General features: G+C 43.7%; 1 protein-coding gene across 5 annotated transcripts in view; it reads left to right on the top strand.

Annotated features, from left to right (window-relative positions):
• Positions 1 to 23,419, top strand: part of KCNIP4 (potassium voltage-gated channel interacting protein 4) — a 686,042-nt gene that overhangs the window by 566,247 nt on the left and 96,376 nt on the right. For all 5 annotated transcript variants that reach the window (XM_056555518.1, XM_056555509.1, XM_056555501.1 and 2 more), the window contains exon 2: positions 12,315 to 12,439. In XM_056555518.1, the coding sequence (XP_056411493.1) occupies positions 12,315 to 12,439 (125 nt within the window). The remainder of the gene's footprint in view (positions 1 to 12,314; positions 12,440 to 23,419) is intronic.

The following is a 23,419-nucleotide window of genomic DNA, read 5'->3' as shown; positions in this document are numbered from 1 at the left end:
CAGTTGTTGCTAAACTCCCAGCATGCCTGGACAGTCAGTGACTGTCCAGAAATGCTGGGAGTTTTTGTTTTGCAAAAGTTGGAGGCTCCGTTTTGGAACCCCTGTTGTACAATAAGTTTAAGGGGGACAGTGTAAGGGGGTGTATATGTACTGCTTTACCCTTTATTATGTGTTAGTGTAGTTTTTTTAGGGTACAATTAGTACTGGTGGGGATTTACGGTGAGTTTCCCACTAGGAGTTTGCGAAAATTTGCCGCAGCTCAAACTTGAAGCCGGAGACTCACTGTAAACCCGCCCGTGTGAATGTACCTTGCACTTTCACATGGGGGTGCAAACCTCCAGCTGTTTCAAAACTACAATTTCCAGCATGCACTGACAGACGTGCATGCTGGGAGTTGTACTTTTCCAACAGCTGGAGGCACACTGGTTGGAAAACCTTCAGTTAGGTTCTGTTACCTAACTCAGTATTTTCCAACCAGTGTGCCTCCAACTGTTGCAAAACTACAACTCCCAGCATGTACTGATTGCTGAAGGGCATGCTGGGAGATGTAGTTGTGCAACAGCTGGAGGTATGCAACTACAACTCCTAGCATGCCGAGACAGCTGTTTGCTGTTTGGGCATGCTGGGAGTTGTAGTTTTACAAGATCTGAAGGGCCACAGTTTAGAGACCACTGCACAGTGATCTCCAAACTGTAGCCCTCCAGATGTTGCAAAACTGCAAATCCCAGCATGCCCAAACAGCTGTCTGGCCATGCTGGGAGTTATAGCTTTGCAAAATCTGGAGAGCTACAGTTTAGAGACCACTGTATTGTGGTCTCCAAACTGCAGCCCTCCAGATGTTGCTAGGCATCAACTCACCAGCTTCTGTATGATTGCCGCATCAGGGAACCGCATCGCTGTCCTCTGCCGCCCGATGCCGATGGTAAGTGGACCTCCGGCGCTGGTCACCGTCGGTTCCCCTGTTCTGTCCGGACTACAGTGGGAGGGCAGAGCGGGTAAACCGAACCCGCCCCGATCTGCTATTGGTCGGTTGCTTCTGACCGATCAATAGCAGGGATAGATGGGGTGGTTCCCCTGCCACCTCACTTCTATCCCTTCAGCGGGATTATGGGTGTCTTAGACAACCCCAATCCCCCTTATTTACTGGGTCATGGGGTGAATTCACTGGCGATGTGTGGTCTCAGGACCCCCCTGGGCATTGTCACGGGATGCCTGCTGAATGATTTCAGCATGCATTCCGGTCCGGTCCCCGTCCGGCGCACACCAAGGACCAAAATTCCCACGGGCGTACAGGTACACCCGTGGTCTCAAAGTGGTTAATATAAAATGTAATAAAATGTAGTCTAAGAGGTCCACCAGGTAATTCAAGTTGTGAGACAACATGGATTATATTTTGACACAAAAGCAGAGCCCTTACAAACTACCCTCCCCCCCCCCCCCCAGCAATAAATCATTGTTAGGATTCGGCAGGCTGGATGTGGATCCTCTGTGTCAGCGAGGGATTGGCGTGGACCGTGTCGGTGGACCGGTTCTAGGTTGCTACTGGTATTCACCAGAGCCCGCCGCAAAGCGGGATGGTCTTGCTGCGGCGGTAGCAACCAGGTCGTATCCACCGGCAACGGCTCAACCTCGCTTACTGCTGAGAAGGCGTGGGACAGAAGGACTAGACAGAGGTAAGGTCAGACGTAGCAGAAGGTCAGGGCAGGTGGCAAGATTCGTAGTCAATGGGGATAGCAAGAGGTCAGGAACACTGGAAAGGCAAACACTGTAAACGCTTTCACAAGGCACAAGGGCAACAAGATCTGGCCAGGAAGGGAAGGGGAAGTGAGGTTATATAGTGAAGTGCAAAGGTGGAAGTAATCAGACTGATTGGACCAGGCACCAATCATTGGTGCACTGGCCCTTTAAATCTTAGAGGGCTGGCGCGAGCGCGCCCTAAGGAGCGGAGCCGCGTGCGCCAGGACGTGACAGCCGGGGACCGGGACAGGTGAGTGACTTGGGATGCGATTCGCGAGCGGGCGCGTCCCGCTATGCGAATCGCATCCCCGCCGGCAGTGTCAGTGCAGCGCTCCCGGTCAGCGGGTCTGACCGGGCGCTGCAGAGAGAGGAACGCCGCGAGCTCTCCGGGGAGGTGCAGGGAACCGGAGCGCTCGGCGTAACAATCATGCTCTGCTCTACAGCAGGAAAAGAGCATCATTAGGTGCTGAGAAGACTTCTCTGCCAGCAAAATCCTCACACAAAGAGAGGGAGGGGAGGTGTGGCTGTGAAGCCAGAAATCACATGGTGTTTGTCTTCCAGGAGGATGGGGGCTAGTCTCATTCAGGGATTTGCAATAAGACAAGCAGGATCAGATAACGTCTTTCTTTCACTCCCTGCATGTAAATGACAGCTGAAAGAGGGAAACTACTCTATATAGCTACTGAATGATATTTAGACAAATAAATAGAGATGTCACGAATTGTTCACCGGCGAACAGTTCCCGGCGAACTTAGCATGTTCGCGTTCGCATTGCCGAACATATGTGAAGTTCGAATCGCCCCCTATACTTTAACATTGCGGTAAACTTTTACCCTGTGTGTCAGAGTCAGCAGACACATTACAGCCAATCAGCAGCAGTCCCTCCCTTCCAGACCCTTCTACCTCCTGCACGGACGCCATTTTACCTTCATTCGGCATGCTGCAGGCTTAGAAAGTGGTGGGACAGAAAAGCTGCTCCTGCTGTAATAGGGAAAGCGATAGCTAGGTTGCTGCTAGGTGGTGTATTCAGGGTCCACTTTACTCCTAAAGCACTAGTCTAACATCTGCTTTAAGGACAGCACCCAAAAAAAGCCCTTTTTAGGGCTCAAATATCAGTCTGTGTGTCTTGCAACAGCTGGAGGCACCTTGGTTGGGAGGGAACCGCTGGTTAAAAGGGGTACTCCGGTGTAAAACTTAATTTTCTTCAACCAACTAACTACAGTATTAAAAGGGCTATAAGTTCAGTCCATGTGTCTTGCAACTGCTGGAGGCACCCTGGTTGGGGACCTCTGCTTAAAAGGGGAACTCCGCTTGCTCATTTTCACACTAGTTCAAATCACATTTGGTGTGACAGTTGTTCAAATAAAAAATAAAATACCTTTTTTGGCTGTGAAATAAAACCAGTGTTGCCTAAAGGGGGTCTCTAACTATGTGCTGCCTAATATGGGGGAATCTATGTGCTGTCTAAAGGGGGGATCTAAATATGTGCTCCCTAAAGGAAGCTCTATGTGCTGCCTAAAGGGGGGCTCTAACTATGTGCTGCTTAATATGGGGGAATCTATGTGCTGCCTAAAGGGGGGCTCTATGTGCTGCCTAAAGAGGGCTCTAACTATGTGCTGCCTAACATGGGGGAATCTATGTGCTGCCTAAAGGGGGATCTAACTGTGTGATACCTAAAGGGGGGATCTAACTATGTGCTGCCAAAAGGGAGGCTCTACCTATGTGCTGCCTAAAGGTGGGCTCTAACTATGTGCTGCCTAATATAGGGGAATCTATGTGCTGCCTAATATGGGGGAATCTATGTGCTGCCCAAAGGGGGGATCTAACTATGTGATGCCTAAAGGGGGCTCTATGTGCTGCCTAAAGGGGGCTAAAGCACGTTATTCCAAAGAATTTAGGAATAATAGGTGATTTATGCCCTTTATGGATGAAAACCACACTGTGCAGCAACTATGTAATTTTCCATGGGAGTTTTGCCATGGATCCCCCTCCAGCACGCCACAGTCCAGGTGTTAGTCCCCTTGAAACAACTTTTAAATCACTATTGTGGCCAGAAAGTCCCTGTGGGTTTTAAAATTCGCCTGCCCATTGAACTCAATGGCAGTTCGCCCGGTTCGCCAACATTTGCGGAAGTTCACGTTCGCAAACCGAAAATGTTATGTTCGCGACCTCACTACAAACAAATAGGTTGTGAGAGGGAAATGATGGGCTATGGGTTAAGTTCCTTGAAGTATCTCTTTAACATAGTTCTGCAAATGTTTCCAATATTGTACTAGAAGAATTTTATTATCATTTTATATTGTAATATTTTATTCTAATTTTAATTTTTATTATATTTTTTAAAAAATGGTTTGTTATTACGGATAGCCCACTGGAATCTTATTCCCTAAGGAATACATTTTCCACTAAGAGACATTAGTACTATGAAAAATTGACAATGTATTTGTGTCACTTCTGTAGAAGTTTTTTTTTACATGATTTACAAGTAAATTCAAAATTGACTGCAGAACTACATGACTGACACTAGAACAAGCATTAAACTTTAAGTAGAACAAAAGGTTTTTAGGTCATTCATTGTAATGACACGAGACATAAATTAATGAGCTTTAGTCTGAGAATTTAATACTTTATCTCTGTTACAAAATGTCACCTCTGTCTGCTGACACGTAAACACCACCTGGTTCATTAAACACGATGTGATTCAGCAGCGCCATCCGCCATACAGTGTATACGGAATCGGACAACAGTACAGGAAACTAAGTTACTTAAAATATTTATGTCTATACTGTTAACGCTGATGCGCTCCAGACAGCAACCCCACTTCAGTCCATGTACAGTATTTATTCAGTATTAAGTATGAAACAGACATACTTACATGCTTTGGAATGCTATCAGGGAGGTTAATAATGGTTGTCTGTGGAATGTTCGGCCACGCTTAAAGAGGTACTACGGTGACATTTTTTTTTAAATCAACTGGTTCCAGAAAGTGAAACAGATTTGTAAATTAATGAATAAAATTGTGCTGGTTCTCAAGGACTGTGAATAGGGGAACTGTATGTGTAGAGGAAATGGGGGAGGGGATGGTAAAAGATTAGCCTAAAATACCCAAAAGCACACTTAGGCAGAGTTATAAAAATACATTTAAAATATCCAGAAAGGGATGCCGGCTATCCACTCTGGTGTAGTTAGAAAAGGGTTAAATGAGTAATCAAGCGCAAAACATAATCACATGTAAACATATGCGATCATAGTCATAAAGATTCATAGACAGGTGTAGGAATGTTGAAAGCATTTACAGAAGCATTGGAACCTATTGATACCGCGCCCACTGAGGGACGTTTGTCCTGTACAGTTAGTGTGGGGTGGCACAGCGGTCGGCAAAGATATAAAACAGGAAGCGCTGGAGCCTCTGAATACCGCACCCACTGGGAAATGTTTGTCTTATCAAAGTTATGTAGCGTTAAAATATAGAAGCGCTGTAGCCTCTGTATGCTGCGCCCAATGAGGGACGTTCGTCCTGCAAAGTTATATGGCGCGACACGGAAGTCGGCAAAAATAGTAAACTAATCCACTCACCCGACTTCACGATGATCACCAGGAGGGGAAAGGGGGATCCTCTGCAGCCTGTAGATGTTCGCAGCCTGGTGCGGTGAAGTCTGCCTGTGGACAGACAAGCCGTGTAGACCAGCAGTGTATGCTGCGTAGAATCTTATGAGTCCTCATGGGGGAGCGCGCTCCAATGATGCGGTATTCATGCAATGTATATTCAGCGATGGAAGCTGGCAAGCTTCAGTACAGTTGTCCAGTTGAAAGTTTTTGTACTAGTAATGACTTGTATGATCGTTCCAATGCTCATCAGACACGTTTCGGGTTGTCTCAACCCTTCCTCAGTTATAACTTTATATTTATTTTTATAACTCTGCATAAGTGTGCTTTTGGGTATTTAAGGCTGAATATTTTACCATCCCCTCCCCCATTTCCTCTACACATACAGTTCCCCTATTCACAGTTCTTGAGAACAAGCACTATTTTATTTGTAATTTTAAGCATTTTTGCACATTTGGATGTAACCATTAAGGGTCTACATTGCACTGGAATTCTCGGACAAACCACGGATTGAGTACGCCCAAAAAACTTTGTAAACAGATTTGTAAATTGCTTCTATTTAAAAATCTTAATCCTTCCAGTACTCATTAGCTGCTCTATGCCTCACAGGAAATTCTTTTCTTTTTGAATTTCTTTTCTTGTGACGTAACACCACGCCCCCTTTATTCATGCCATCACGCCTCCCCCATAGACATGAATGGAGGGGGCGTGGCGTGATGTCATGAGGAGCTGTGGAATAACATTATGGTTAATTAAGGTTATTTAACTATCCATTGTATTTTATATTTTCCTATTGATTAGAAATAAAAAAAAATGTCATGTGACCACACAAATAATTATGGCCATTAAATTAAACATTGAAAGATGTTTGTCATTTGGAATCATCAGAATTCGATGATAAAAATATGTTAATTTTTGTGGGGTTTTCAGCTGTGAATTGGAAGGAACATAGCCTAATAGTATGATTTAATGGATGAAATTCTTATGCTAGCATGGAGATAATAAAATGTTTAATGATAGAAGGCTTTTAATCACAGTTTATCAGGTTGCTCATACATAACCAGTTTAATTTACATCTATTTATAAGGGACATCACTGACATTTCTTAGTCATTAAACAAAGTCATTTAAAGTTCTGGTTGATCTTTGCTGGTATACATTATTAAAGCACTTTTCTGCCCAAAAGATAAGCTACATCTGCTCATGAATGTGTATTTTCTCTTAAAGGGGATCTGTCACAGCACTATGCTTTCTTATTTAAAGTGGATTACCCCCGAATAGTAGTTATCACTTATAGAAGATAACTATCTGAACGCAGGTGTTCCAACTATGGGCAGGGCCGCTGTCAGGGGGGGTACAGCTCGTACTCCAGTAAGAGACCCGAGCTGTCTGTTATAAATGGGGTGGGGGCTGGAGAAGGGAGACCTGTTATAAGGGGGGGGTGTGTCTTGAGAGTGAAGATTTGCTGTTATTACTGTGTTAGGGAGGGGCATTTTGTTTCCCCCCTTTTTTTTTTGCAATTTAAGTTGTTTATTGTCTTTTAATTAAGTATATTTTAATATAGTTACTTACAGTTAAAGGGAACCTGTAATCAGTTTTATACTGCCAAAACCACGGGCAGTATATAACAGGCATTGCGATTGCGGGACACTATTATATATATCCTGTGCATAGGGGCTAAGGTAGGGGAGTACCCCTTTAAGCTCTGTAGTATACAGGATTTGATCAGTAACAGTATGATGGTAATATGTAAGGTGATATTTCCTTCCTTCCTCATTGAACTCACGGGCTCTTGTTTTTCTTGCCCTGTGTTGAAAACATTTTTTTTATGGATGATAGGGAAGATAGTAGTCGTGCCCTGGGGGTGGCTACAAGAGGTCGGGGGACTAGCCTTTGAGCTGTGTAAGGGACCCCAAAATCTCTGATGGCAGCCCTGACTATGGGAACCTCGTGATGTTTATAATGGGTAACAGAGAGTAGCATTCGCCTATCTTTTGCACCTTACGTATGATTGGAGCAGCAGTACGCACATGCAACCACAGCTCCATTCTCATGGGAGACTTTGTTTCCAGCAATCGGAACCCCCCCCCCCCCCCCACTCAGATAGTTATCATCTATTCTGAAGATAGAGGCTAACTTGTAAATTGTAGACAAACCCCTATAAGAGATGTATAGCATGGGGATAGGTTAATTTACTCTACTTCAAAATGATGCGCTAAACTATTGGCTAAAAGCGGTCCAGTTATCCTAAACCCACTTTTGTGCTTCCCTCAGCAAAGAGCATGGCAGTGTCAATAAATGTCTTAAACCAAAGTCATGAAAGCTACAATCATCATCAGATCTCTGTATTTTGGTCACCTGGTCACTATACTTGCATTGTACTACCCTCCCCGTTTGTCTAGCTTGCCTTTTTGTTCCCTAAATATTAGGATTTTTCAATTTGGCTGAGGGAGGGGGGGGTTGCTTTTGGGGAACAGCAACAAAATAAAAACAGTGCTTGCACCTGATGCTATAAAATAGTATAAAAACCAACATATGAGAGCCTCAGTGTACAATGTGAGCAAGGAGTGGACACTTTTTTTTTCCATTTCCTATGCCCAAATGACAACTGTTCCATGTAAGGTAACTGGCTGTAGAGCTGATCCTTTTGCCTACCACCTTTATGTCAATTTACATGTTCCAGCACACTGTGCCATCAGATCGGGCTGTCACACCGACAGTCTGATCCTGTACTGTGACAGTGGACCAATATAATCACTACAAAAGATCTACTGTGCTCCAAAAAGCAGAGGTACTGCTTCCATTACATTTATGTGGTGCTAGGGAAGCTTGAGATGTTGGTAATGATATCACAGGAGTTTCCCTGGTAGAGCGGGCCTGAAGGCTCTCAGAGATGATGCCATCTGAGTATCTCCATACCTTTCTTTACAGGGATATAATGTGATGTCCAAGTTCAAAAAAAATGTGAGTGGTACCACCTCTCATTGAAAATAGCAAAATATCAATATAATGTGGTGTTACTGTTATCAGTCAACTGTATATAGGAAAAGCATGGAACACTATCATATGCCCACACAGTAAAAAAAACACATTTGCTTTGGTCCTGAAGACCCACAACACCTCTGGTCATAAAAGGGTTAATGAATGACACAATGGCTATAATATTAGGATAATCTAAAACAGTTTACATTCTTTAAAGGAATTTCATTTTGTTGCTAACAGCTAACCATTGTGGTTCCTAAAAAAGGGGACCCCCCTCTATTATTGCCTCCTTGTCAATTGCAAGAACTTTTGACTTGTCATACAGACTTGACAAAAGTTTTGATCAGTCGTAGTCTGGGTTTCCAAATCCCACCTATAATTAGAAAGAGCGGGGAGAAGCGAGCGGCTGGGCGCGTTGACCCCTGGCTTAATGTGATCTCCATCCTGTTGCAGGAGACGTACTGTAATCTACAGCCAAGCACTTCGAATGATCGTGGGGAACTGTACACTGTGTGACCTGAACCCATCAAAACTTTTGACAAGTCTTCCTAATAGACTTTTTTAAATGGTTCTTAAACCAGACAACTATATTGGAATAGGTACAGTTGAAGGAGCTTGGATAGGTGGCTGCAGTGCTATTGCATGATACAATATTTATTTTTGTCCCAACGTTTTGGTCTAAGCATCAGTGGAAATATAAAAAATATGCAGAATTATAGTGTCCCAAACACAAGTTAAGGCTCTGTACAGCTGAGAGACAGAGCATATCATGCAGAATCACAAGTATTTGGGATTTAGGAGAATCAATCTACAGGCTTGTGGCTTCTAATAGAGTCAGGTATTGTGTCATTATTTTGGTAGAGCAAATCCAGCCATAATTCCATCTGACTTCAGGAAGAGACATGTACACATCGTGTGAGACTAAGCAGTATTATCTTAGGTGACATCTAATACTTTTTACCTCTGTGACACCATAAGAAAATATATTAATAAATGTAGATTTGCTCCTGCATTACATTGACAAACATGTATGTAGCCGGTAATTGGATCCAACCTTACTGACCATTGTTGGGCCATTTATTTCTCTTTTGGGGCCTCAAGACTTATCCTAGGAAGAATTAGGATAAAAGTGTTGTCTAGAGCAGCAAATTTACTATTCGATACGTTGCTTAAATCCAATGTGATTTTTACTCTTGGTGTGTAGCTTTTGGTGGTCAGCCCTAAGGCACTTACAGTAGGGCCATGGTGCCTGAGGGGGTTTAAAAGCCCCCTCTGTCACATATGAAGTTTGTTGTATTGTAAATGATCTGCTACAGTGAGAACCTGCTACAGATTTTATATTAGGGTAGAGCAGCTTCAACTTACATCCTATTACCAACATTTTTTAGCTTGGTTATATTAAGTTGCTATGAGGCTTGTGTGGTAATCTAATAGGATTTTGTAAAATGGTTGTAATATGTCAAGTTCATGACACCAGAACTAGGGTTGTGTATATTGTCATAAGTATAGATATATGATAAGGGTTGTAGTGTTACCTGGTTAGATTGGTGCAAGCCTGTATTACTATGAAGATTGCCACAAACAATAATTTCAATAAAGCTTTAATTCATACGCAAGGCCCTGGGGGGGACTTCAAAAGGTTTTCTAAAACTTTACTTTCTTCCTGGGCAGTTCAATACAGTGCTAATGCTTTTAAATCAGTACAGAATGAATTGCACATTCTCTTGAAATACACTTTCGGGCAGAGTATAAGGATTCCTTTTCATTCACTTTAGGGCAGTGTGTAGGGATTCCTTTTCATTCACTTTAGGGCAGTGTGTAGGGATCCCATTTAATTTACTACATAGGTGTTGCTGTGACACGACTGGTATATTTAGAAGGTGATTCCCAGACATTGTCTGTCACTAACTATGTGTGGTCCTTAGGATAACACACCTAGTTATTTATTGCAATGAGGTCATCAATTTGTTTCCACTCAGTGCTACCTTTTCTTTCCACTTTCACTACATGATAGGCACTAAACTTGGGTAACATGGGACTAGGAATGTTGTGGCCTCTCTAGGTAAAAGGTGTATGTAATTAAGCCACGTCTAATGTCCACTGCAGCTGCAAAGCATGGGTGCTCACTGTATTAAGGTCTAGCCAGAACTAAGTGGAATATTGGGGTTTGCATTCCCTATCCTGGGAATAGGAGTGGAGCAGGATTACTCTAAGCAATAATTGGCTAAGAGGGGACTAGATACTGCTTTGTACATGTTGCAATTAACTTATAGGTAAGGAAAGATTTAGAGCATTTTTTGTGTGTTTCAAATCCACGCTTGGTATTGACTGAAAATACTTATCAAAATGTGTGAATGCAGCTTAGTCATGAGAACAGTAATTTTTTTTTGGAAGATCTTTGGATGTATTCATTTACCAATGCAAAATATATTAATTATATACCGTATATACTCGAGTATAAGCCGAGTTTTTCAGCACGATTTTTCGTGCTGAAAACACCCCCCTCGGCTTATACTCGAGTGAACTCTCCACCCGCAGTGGTCTTCAACCTGCGGACCTCCAGAGGTTTCAAAACTACAACTCCCAGCAAGCCCGGGCAGCCATCGGCTGTCCGGGCTTGCTGGGAGTTGTAGTTTTGAAACCTCCGGAGGTCCGCAGGTTGAAGACCACTGCGGCCTTCGACATCATCCAGCCCCCTCTCACCCCCTTTAGTTCTGTACAGTACTCACCTCCGCTCGGCGCTGGTCCGGTGCTGCAGGGCTGTCCGGAGAGGAGGTGGTCCGGTGGGATAGTGGTTCCGGGCTGCTATCTTCACCGGGGAGGCCTCTTCTAAGCGCTTCGGGCCGGCCTCAGAATAGTCACGTTGCCTTGACAACGACGCAGAGGTGCGTTCATTGCCAACGTACTTCTGCGTCATTGTCAAGGCAACGCCTCTATTCCGGGCCGGAAGCGCAGAGAAGAGGCGCCCCCGGTGAAGATAGCAGCCCGGAACCACTATCCCACCGGACCACCTCCTCTCCGGACAGCCCTGCAGGACCGGACCAGCGCCGAGCGGAGGTGAGTACTGTACAGAACTAAAGGGGGTGAGAGGGGGCTGGATGATGTCTAGGGCCGCAGTGGTCTTCAACCTGCGGACCTCCGGAGGTTTCAAAACTACAACTCCCAGCAAGCCCGGACAGCCGATGGCTGCCCGGGCTTGCTGGGAGTTGTAGTTTTGAAACCTCTGGAGGTCCGCAGGTTGAAGACCACTGAGGGCGGATGATGAGAAGAGGATGATGAAGGGGGGGGGTGTGGGATGATGACAAGAGGATGATGAAGGGGGGGTGGGATGATGAAGGGGGTGTGTGGGATGATTACAAGGGGATGATGAAGGGGGGTGGGGATGATGACAAGGGGATGATGAAGGGGGGATGTGTGGGATGATGACAAGGGGATGATGAAGGGGGGATGTGTGGGATGATGACAAGGGGATGATGAAGGGGGGATGTGTGGGATGATGACAAGGGGATGATGAAGGGGGGATGTGTGGGATGATGACAGGTGATGATGATGAGGGTCTGGATGATGACAGGCGGTGATGATGATGAGGATGTTAATGACGGGTCTGGATGATGACAGGGGGGGATGATGTATTTCCCACCCTAGGCTTATACTCGAGTCAATAACTTTTCCTGGGATTTTGGGTTGAAATTAGGGGTCTCGGCTTATACTTGGGTCGGCTTATACTCGAGTATATACGGTAATTGCCTATGACTTACACATGAAAGATTTGGAATATAACAATGTAATTTAATAATGGGAAGAACAATTAGACATTGAACAAATGAAGGGCAAGATCATATGTTATATGGTCATAGATAAGGGCAACCATTGCGGCAAACCGTATGGGAAATGGCATGCTCAGTTCTTTTGGGCTCTTCCTCTGACTGAGATTTGAAGCCTATTCAAATGAATTCTCTTTTAACTTTTCAATTTTTTATTCTTCTTCAGACAATGTTGAAGATGAATTGGAAATGGCCACAGTTCGGCATCGCCCCGAGGCTCTTGAGTTGCTTGAAGCACAGACAAAGTTCACAAAGAAGGAGCTGCAGATTCTCTACAGAGGATTCAAGAATGTGAGCGTTTTAATTTACTGGATTTTAATTATTGAGCTGTTCAAGGCTGTTTCCACCCAACTTATTTCTGGTGTTTTTTAAGACTTAAAAAATTCCAGAAAATTCACCAAAAAAGTTGTCATTGCCTTCTGCAGCCTTTTTGTAGTTTTTCTGTGTTTTTTTTCAGCCATTTTTCCACAAATTTTTAAATGATGAAACAAAGGAGGGTTATAGAGACCGAGAAGGCTGTGCATGAAATATATGCAGTACTATGGTGAGTTTATACATATAACTGCGCCATGGACCAGCACATGTGTGCCAGTCAGAACCCTTAACCCCTTAAGGACTCAGCCCATTTTGGCCTTAAGGACTCAGACAATTTAATTTTTATGTTTTCATTTTTTCCTCCTCGCCTTCTAAAAATCATAACTCTTTTATATTTTCATCCACAGACTAGTATGAGGGCTTATTTTTTGCGCGACCAGTTGTCCTTTGTAATGACATCACTCATTATATCATAAAATGTATGGCGCAACCAAAAAACACTATTTTTGTGGGGAAATTAAAACGAAAAACGCAATTTTGCTAATTTTGGAAGGTTTTGTTTTCACACCGTACAATTTATGGTAAAAATGACATGTGTTCCTTATTCTGAGGGTCAATACGATTAAAATGATACCCATTATTATATACTTTTATATTATTGTTGCGCTTAAAAAAAATCACAAACTTTTTAACCAAATTAGTACGTTTATAATCCCTTTATTTTGATGACCTCTAACTTTTTTATTTTTCCGTATAAGTGGCGGTATGGGGGCTAATTTTTTGCGCCATGATCTGTACTTTTTTTTGATACCACATTTGCATATAAAAAACTTTTAATACACTTTTTATAATTTTTTTTTTAATAAAATGTATTAAAAAAGTAGGAATTTTGGACTTTTTTAAATTTTTTTTCGTTCACGCGGTTCACCGTACGGGATCATTAACATTTTATTTTAATAGTTCGGACATTTACGCATGCGGAGATACCAAATATGTCTATAAAAAATGTTTTTTACGCTTTTTGGGGGTAAAATAGGAAAAAACGGACGTTTTACTTTTTTATTGGGGGAGGGGATTTTTCACTTTTTTTTTTACTTTTACTTTTACATTTTTTTACATTTTTTTTTACACTTGAATAGTCCCCATAGGGGACTATTCATAGCAATACCATGATTGCTAATACTGATCTGTTCTATGCATAGGACATAGAACAGATCAGTATTATCGGTCATCTCCTGCTCTGGTCTGCTCGATCACAGACCAGAGCAGGAGACGCCGGGAGCCGCACGGAGGAAGGAGAGGGGACCTCCGTGCGGCGTTATGAATGATCGGATCCCCGCAGCAGCGCTGCGGGCGATCCGATCGTTCATTTAAATCGCGAACTCCCGCAGATGCCGGGATCTGTATTGATCCCGGCACCTGAGGGGTTAATGGCGGACGCCCGCGAGATCGCGGGCGTCGGCCATTGCCGGCAGGTCCCTGGCTGCGATCAGCAGCCGGGATCAGCCGCGCATGACACGGGCATCGCTCCGATGCCCGCGGTTATGCTTAGGACGTAAATGTACGTCCTGGTGCGTTAAGTACCACCTCACCAGGACGTACATTTATGTCCTGCGTCCTTAAGGGGTTAAAGTACAACACAAGTCAACAATTAAAGAAAACCTGTGACCAATCAAAAAAATTATATTGCATTATCATTAAATAAATAAAATTTATAAAATGAAAAATACAAATAAATATCAGATGATGGGTGGGATTATACAGTCAGAGGGTGTGCATTCGGCATACGTGCCCCCTTTATGTAAAGCAAGGGTCTCAAACTGGTGGCCCTCCAGATGTTGCAAAACTTCAACTCACATATATCCAAAATACAAAGAGACCCACGATACTAATAATATTTCAAAAAGGTATGACAATCTTTATTAGACAAAATAGACAAACAATTAAAATAATTAAAAAGGCAGAGGATAACTTTAGGCATTTAGGCCTAAAGTTATCCTCTCCCTTTTTAATTATTTTAATTGTTTGTCTATTTTGTCTAATAAAGATTGTCATACCTTTTTGAAATATTATTAGTATCGTGGGTCTCTTTGTGTTTTGGTTATATATTGGTACCCCTGGGACCTACATACGGCGCTTAAATGTTTGACGTGTAGTTGTTTGGCTAAACCAAAACTAGCGTTTGGCTGTCTGGGCATGCTGGGAGTTGTAGTTTAGCAACAACTGGAGTCTCCCTGTCTGGGAAGACACTGGCAGAAGGGTCTATTCACATTCTACAAAACGTACAATGTGAACAGAGCCTCATACTTACCACTCTGCCTCCAGTCTGTAGCTCCACCCCCTAATGACATCATCACTAGGGGCGGAGCTACAAACAGGGAGCGAGGGAGGTAAGGGGATCTCCCCTTCTGTGTACACTATCAATAGATAGCTGTATATTCTGTATACCGCCCAAAGGGTTAACCTACACTGTCCAGCAGTGTAAGTTAATGCTTTCCTTGCTGGGCTGGCGCATAGCGCACAGCTCAGGAAGGGGTTAAGGGAGCCAGCAATGTGTATACTGTTTACACATTGCAGGCTCACTATAAGTTCTTGCTGAGCAGAAGATATAAGACGTATATCTACAGCTCAGCATCAGCTGTTCTCCCAGCTCTGTAGCTGTGAGCACCGCTGAGTCCCGGAATTCACATTAGGAGGATCTCAACAGGTGTCAGAAGTGACACTTGCTGCAATCTGTCCCTTACTGCAGGTACTACTGCTCCCAACATGGCGCACACTCTGCTTCATGCTGGGAGTTGTACTACCTGCATTAATAGGCAGTGTTACTTCTGACCCCTGTTGCGATCTGTCTATTAATGCAGGTACTGCAGCTCCCAGCATGGAGCAGAGCGTGCTTCATGTTGGGAGCAGTAGTACCTGCAGTTACAAAAAGATCACAGCGGGTGTCACTTCTGACACCCGCTGGGATCTTCCTGTATAATATATAGATGTGGCTGGCTTCTATGTTCCCCTGCACTGACTTATATATACCTATTCATATTTCCCACAGAGAGTTGTGATTGGCTGAAACCATCTGGCCAATCACAGCTCTCTGCGGGAAAGATGAATAGGTGTATATATACGGCAGTGCAGGGGACCATAGAATAGCGCCGGCCACCTGCCCGCCAGTATCTATACATTATACAGAAGGATCGCAACGGTTGTCAGAAGTGACACCCAGGGCAATCTGTCAATTAGTAAATGTACTACTAATCCCATCATGGAACAGTGTGTTCCGTGCTGGGAGTAGTAGTACTACCTAAAAAATGTAAAAAATTAAGGAAAAAAAAGTGAAAAACACACCCACACACTTTATTCAACACATTATTAAAATACATTATTAATAAAAAGTTTAACAAAATTAAACAAATATATTATTTTTACATTTAAATGGCCCCTTTCAAAATTTTTATTATTGTCAGCCACATTTTTAGTCCCCTGCCCGCCCACAAAAAAAGATCCCTGTTTAAAAATTAATAAAAACGTTTGTTATGAAAAAGATAAATTTAGTTAAATACAATTTTTCCATCACTACTGTTTCTTTTTTTATTTTATTTTTATGATATCCTACGAAATTTTAATAAAAAATGTATCTCCATCGCTTTTTTGGATCGCTAAAGTCCAAAAAAGAATAAAAAACGCCTGCAAAAATGCCAAAGTTAAAACCCACATGGCATTTTTCTTGGCAATAGAGATCGTTATTTAAAAACTGCCAAGGAGCCAAAAATAGCTGAAAACGCCAAAAGGATTAAAAAAAAACGTCAAACTGAAAAACGGCAAGTGGATATGGCATTTTGCATTTCAATATTGCCTTGCAGCTAACACCTGGTCTCTGCGTTTTTTCACAAAAAAAACACATGCGGCAGAATGGGCATTTTTTATTGGCGTTTTTGATACAACAAAAAAAATAAAAAGTGGAAACCTAGCCTAACAGAATTGTCCAGCCCCTCATCACTTGCAAACAGGTAGGCGTTCAGTTGAAGGTTTTATTGGCATTGAGGGTTTAGAAGTAATAAGTAGACTTAGTGGTACTCAGACCATGATTTTTTGTGACTCTTACAGCTGTATTAGCATTTTGTAAAATCTAATTTCAACTATGTCTGCAGTCACATCCCAAGTCTATCCTATATAGATCCACTTATCTGCAGCTTGCGTTAAATGGAAACTTTCTTAGCCAATACTTCTCGCTCTGGCATTTCAGTCCTATAAGACAGAAAGACACCCTTCACCCAAGTGAAGTTATAGATAATTTCTTCAGTGTGAATAAAAATCTGTGTATATCCTATTTTTTCCAGACCTCTCCTTTGACTCATTAGAAGATCCAGATCATACCAGAATATAATATCTACTAACATTTGTATATGCAGCCTAGGCACCCTGTCTCCCCTATGACACTCATCCTTTAAACAGCTTGCCCATTTCCAATAACATCTGTTATTGCATCCTGTGCAGGAGCTCACACTTCTCCCCAACATCTGTAATGTTTGTTAATACCCACATAACCGCTTTTATAACTCGGGGATGGTCTTGTTTACTGAATAGTTAATGACTTCCCCCAGGAATAGTGCAGGATGGTGTGTGCAGCTGCCAAAGAGGTGGGAGTCCCTAATCGGGTATAAACTGAGGCCTCAGATACATTTTGGTCATAGGAGCAGATATGCTGATCTCTTCACATTTTAGCAAAGTTAGGTTAAATAGTTAGTAATAGCTCTAAGAGCATGGAAGCCACACTGATCCATAGTACAAAGCTATACTGCCTCCAGGTGCCACTGGACAGGCTCCAACAGGTGTCATATGTGCATGGCGATGCTTCTAGGGGAGAATACTATTTAGATTTTAGTGGATCATGCAAACTATACATGCAATTATTTATTTATATATGTATGTATTTATGTTTATACTAATCTTTTTTCATATTTTTTAAGTAAAGGTTTTATTAAGTTTTCAAAAATAGGAAAATACAAATACAAGCACATTTGAAAGATGAATAAAACACATGGAGTAAGAACAAGGACGTGAGGCATCCTACGAGGAAGCAAACTAGAGCCTTAGTGGCTCTTACCAATGAACATCAACAGTTAGGACTACATAATCCTCAGATAGCACGCAAAGATCATGAACTAGTGAAGAAAGCCAAGAAAAGGGGGGAGGCCTCAGAAAGGGGGAAAGGGCGATGGGAAAGAAAGGGGAAGGGAGACGAAAGGCAGCAAAAAGAGGGATAAGAGGGGTAGTCAGAAGGGAGGAAGGAGAGGAAGGCAGGAGGAATCCTCAATGGAACTGCTTATCTAGCGAGGCATGTACATCTTCCGAGCCAACGAGACCAAGGCAGAGAGGCAGAGAAAGGGGACTAGATGGGAAGAGCCGCATGTTTGACGGGGATGTCTGAGTGTATGTGATAGGAGCAGTACTTAGGATGGGGAAGCAGAGTGAAAGTTCCTGAACTCAGGCAAAGAGGTGAATTCCGTCCATGGGCGCCAGAGAGCTACATGTTTGATCATTTTCCTATAGGAATCCGCCATGAGTTCCTCCATCCTATGGAGGTGAGTCACTTCCTGAAGTCAAGATGAAAGAGTGGGAAGGGTGGGAGACTTCCAGAGTCTGGGGATGACTGTCCTAGCCGCTAATAGAAGAAACCTAAGTAAATGTTAAGAAGAAGTGGATTAGGGTCTTGTGGTAAGCTCACTGATGTCAAGCGGAGCACCACATCCAGAACCTGCATCCAGAAGGTGTCTAATTTGAGGCAATGTACCAAAATATGGGACAGGGTGCCCCCAGGGGAGCCACATTGCGAGCACACGTCCCGGAGGGAAGGATACATCTGGGATAGGAGGGCCAGGACCATGTACCATCTGGACAGAATCTTGTAATTGGTTTCTTGTGCTTTGCAGGAGATGGAAGTCCTGTGGCACAGGGTCACGGCCATCCCCCACTCCTGGGTAGTCAATGAGCGACCCAGTTCATGTTTCCAACCTGAACTGAAGAGTAGAGAGGTAGCTGCGATATTGGTCGAAGAAGAGACCATAGAGAGCACTCACCGGACAGTGAGTGGAAGTGCATAACAGAGGGGTGCAACCCGTCTCTGGCAATCTCTGCTAGAGGTTTCAGGGAGGTCGAAGACAGGAGAAAGAGGAAGGATAAACCATCATTTCTATCATAGCTAAGGAAAGAGGGTCCAGTGTAAGCGGGGGCAAAGGCCTTGATACCAAAGACCGGTGTTAGGGGGCCACTCGGGGGAGAGCGGACCTTTTAAGGTACGAGTCACGAGTCAAGGCACGAGTCGGTAGCCATAGCAGAGTTTTTGGGTCAAAACCCGTGAAAGATGACTCCAGGCGCACCCATTGTTTCACTGAGCGATGATGGAAACCATCAAGCACTCACGTGAGTACCGATGCTAGATGATAGGAGAGAAAGTCTGGCAGAGCAAGGCCCCATCTGGTTTCGTACGGAATAAAACATGTCTTGCCAGTCTCAGATGTTTGTGGGACCAGAAAAAATCAGATAGGAGCGCAGTGAGGTCTCGGAAAAAGGAGGGAGGAAAATGCACAGGAATAGTGGAGAAGAGGTATAGCAGGCGTGGGAGCACGTTCATTTTGAGTACATTTAATCCTTCCCGGGGAGGACTAGTCCCTGCGCTCCCATCTAGCCAAGTCCGATTTAATCGTTTGGAGGGGGGGTAGTTGACGTGGTACATGTCTGACGTGGTACATGGAGGGGGGGGGGGGTAGTTGACGTGGTACATGTCTGGGATATGAGCAGGGACTTGAAATCCCAGGTATGATAGAGGGGACAATAACATAGCAAAAGAAAAGTGGAAGAAAAAGTGGAAAAAAAAAGTTACTAATGATGAATTAACCCCTTCCCTAATAAAAGTAAGAATCACCCCCCTTTTCCCATTTTCAAAAAAAAATTGTGTAAATAAAAATAAACATACAGTATGTGGTATCGCCGCATGTGGAAATGTCCGAACTACAAAAATATATCATTTATTAAACTGCACGGTCAATGGCGTACATGCAAAACATTTGCCCTCAAATCAGCCCCTACGCGGAAAAATAAAAAGTTGTAGGGGTCAGAAATTACAATTTTAAACATACTAATTTTTGTGTGTTTAGTTATGATTTTTTTTTAGAGGTAAGACAAAATCAAACCTATATAAGTAGGGTATCATTTCAAACAGAATAAAGATAAGATGTCATTTTTACGGAAAAATACACTGCGTAGAAACGGAAGCCCCTAAAAGTAAAATAATTGAATTTTTTCTTCAATTTTGCTGCACATTTAATTTTTTTCCCGTTTTGCCGTGGATTTTTTGGTAAAATTACTAATGTTACTGCAATGTAGAATTGGTGGTGCAAAAAAGAAGCCATAATAGGGAATTATAGGTGCAAAATTGAAAGGGTTATGATTTTTTAAAGGTAAGGAGGAAAAAACTAAAGCACAAGAACGGAAAAACACTAGTCCTTAAGGGGTTAAGGGCCAGTAAGGATATCGGAACCAGTCCGATATCAATCCTAGTGGGGGTAACATGGAAGACAAGCCAAGTGGCCAGGAAAAGATTCCAAACTACAATATTTATAACAGTAACCAGGGGCCGGGACCCATATGGAACTTATGTATGTAACTAGGGAAGACAGGCAGGTTGATACAAGGCAGTTCGATAGATCTGTCATATGACAAAGGGCAGTGCGACTAATATATTATGTAAGCGGGGGGGGGGGGGGGGGGAGTGCATAGAACCAAAAGGAGCTGAATTGGAAATAGGACCAGGTTCATAGACCAGAAGGGTCAATCAATCATGGTGAGAAACATAAGTCCATTTGTAGAGACCTCAGGTTTTTTGTTTCTGACATTGTGGCAGAGAGGCGGGTGCATCTGCATCTGGGCGAATCTGCGAGGATCTAGCACGTCCGTCTCAAGGGGGTGGTAGTGAAAATTGGTTGGTGAAGAGTTGCTCCCATGCAAGTAAAGGTGTCGAAGGCAACTTGAAGGTTGCCAGGAAGGCAGGCAAGTCTTTTGGATGGCGCAAAGTTGCCATTGTAGTCTCGTATCTCGCTATCAGGGAGAAGGGGTAGCCCAAGCGATAGAGGATTTGGGAAATCTGCAATTGCTGGAGGAGTGGTTTCAGTGCAGCTCGCATTCTCAGTGTCTGAAGGGATAATTCCGGGTATATTTGGATAGGTGTCCCGTTATAAGTAAGGATTGGGAGTGTGTGCACTTTATGCATAATATCATCCTTAATAACATAGTGGTGTACTCGGCAGATCACATCAGGCGGTTTCTTCGGGTCATGGTTCTTCGCTTTTAAAGCCCAGTGAGCCCTGTCAAGTTCAAGGGTAGTGTCAGGAAGACGTTGAAGAATTTTGTTGAATAATCTCTGCAAAGTCCCCAGGATGTCATTCAGAGCAACCAATTTTCAGAGGCCTTTGATACGAATATTATTTCTTCTGTTTTGCTTGTCTATATCATCGAGAAGATCAACAGTTGCGAGTTGTTGGGCGCTGTTGTTAGTTGTAGAGATCTGGAGATGAAGCACCTGTGCCGTCACAGTTTCATGTAAGAGTTCTAAGTCAGCAACTCTCTTTTGCAGGTGGTGAACATCTTTGAGTACTGGGCGTAGATCTTGTTTCCAGGCTCTCTTGAGGTCAGATGCCAGGGACACCATGTCCGATTTAGTCCGGATGAGGGTTAGGAGGGCTTGGAGTTCTGGGTGATCTTTCAGGGCATGGAGAGCTGCCTCAGTGGAAGGTAGTGGGGTGGTCACAGGCCGTGCAGCCTGGGGATCCCAAGTAGCATAATCTGGAACAGGCATATGACGGTCTGCAGGGGTATCAGCAGGTTGAGAGTCATCAGATGAGAAGCATCCAGAACGTGAGCCCGCTCGTGGAAGGCATTTTTGTGGGTTTCCAAATAATTTATTTTTGTCCAGGGGGGCTTTCCCCCCAGTAGTATGGAGGTTCGCCGTCCTCAGAAGAATCGTTAATAGGTGTAGAGGCATCTGAATCCATGTCTGCACAGTGTTTTGCCCAACCCCCCACTGGTGAGTATAAAGAAGGTGAGGCGGATGATTGGTGAGTATGAGAGACAGGCTGGGGTTTCATCAGCGCTAAGGATAGTGTTGGTTGCGGCCCTATGGCATTCAGGGAGTTAACTTGTGCAAAATCCTGGTGGGGTAAGAGGGCACTGGCAGGTAAACCTGGTGTAGGAGGCAAGGCTGAGGATGGGGCATGCCCCTGAGTTATGAGAGCAGGGGAATTCAGTGGTTGGTGGTGAGCCAGGTGAGGGCACAGCAGCTAAAGGGGGTGGCTGCGCCTGTGGTAGCTGGGGGTCCCTCTGGATGGGGGGCGCCTGATCATGGGGTGGCATAGGGGAGCAAGAGGCAATAATGTCACTTAACTGTCATTGGTGGTATAGCTGAGCTGTCCCTGAGGCCGGGGTGTACTTGCCGTCTTGTCCGGGTGTGTGGCACGGCCCGAGCAGTCAGGAGATGCATGCGCAGCCGGAGCCTCCTGCACTGGGCACAAGAGAGCCAGAAGTGGAGGAGAAGATGGCCCAGGCTGGTCCAGGGGCCGCGGCACTTGTGAGGGTGGTGCCAGCTGAAAAAACCCAGTGATCGCCTGTTGGTGCTCCAGAGGATCAGCGGGGGGGGGGGGGGGGGGGGGTGGATTCCCCTGGACTATGTTCCTATTTCGGTTGCCCAAGCTGCATCCCGCCTCCAGGGTGTCAAGCCACACCACCTATATATAAATAAAGCACAGCAGTATCCAGTAAAATTGGAACCCTATGATGGCTCCATACAAATAGGTAACACGACTGTGTGCACAAAGTTCTAAAACTAAGGATTCAGGACAAGTACAGCGACAATAAAAATTGGGTAAACTCTGTGGAATTGCCTGGATTTCTGCTTTAATTTTTAATAAAAATATTATACATTTTATCAAGCACAAGTAAACATCCATAGAGCAGGAAAAAAAAGTAAGTGAACTTCTGTGTTAATGACTTCTTCAAAATTTTATGATAGTGGCATTAAGGGATATTGACAAGGTATGGCATTAACTGAGCACGGTTTTGAGGCACTAAGTAGGCTATATATCGTAGTACATGGTAAGAACTGTGAGCATTGACAAAGTGAAATCAACTTTCACTCATGTTGCTTGTCACTGGTTTATCTCTGCATAAAGCATTAGTGTTCAGTAAAAACTTTTGTCATGCCACACAGACTTGTCAAAAGTTTTCATCGGATGGTCTCCATAGACTTACAATAGATCCTGTCTCATGCAACGAGTTGGAACAAGTGGCTAGTTGAATAGTGGGATGCACAGTTGCACTTTTGCTGGCTATAGCTAATAAGTGGTGGGAGTCTCAGGACTAAGACCCCCAATTGATCAAAACTTTTAACTTGTCTGTGCTTTTACTGGCTATATCTAGCGACAGGAAAGTAACTTGATTTATTTGACTGGGGTTTCTGGGCTTGAAGACACAACTACTGCAAAAGTGGAACAGCATTTGGGCTTACAGATAGTACAAGTACAAAATGCCCCAAAAAAGACCTTCCGAAGAGACCAGCAGTGCTTAAATGGTGATGAGTCACAATAAACTATGGCAACAGCTCAACTCATTCTTACCTTTCTTTGAATTTAGATAAAGCAAACCTGTCACTAATGTCAGGTACAGGATATGATTTAAATTAACAGGGATGCTCAGTGATGCAAGTCCATTGGAATTCTGGACATACATCTCCTGATCACATCATCTCAGGACAAGTTTTAGGCCATGCTCACGTGTCCGGAATTTCCATGCATTGGAAATCCACCAGAGATTCCGCAGCAGCAGAGTCCCATTGTATTAAATGGGAGTCTTCTGTGCTGTGGACACTGCGAAATTTGCGCCAGCATGATATTCCAGCGCCAGCAGTACTTG

Source organism: Hyla sarda, chromosome 1 (assembly GCF_029499605.1).
Source record: "Hyla sarda isolate aHylSar1 chromosome 1, aHylSar1.hap1, whole genome shotgun sequence".
NCBI classification, from domain to species: domain Eukaryota; kingdom Metazoa; phylum Chordata; class Amphibia; order Anura; family Hylidae; genus Hyla; species Hyla sarda.
The sequence above is the reverse complement of the archived record's forward strand: the minus strand, read 5'-3'. Positions and strand labels throughout refer to the sequence as shown.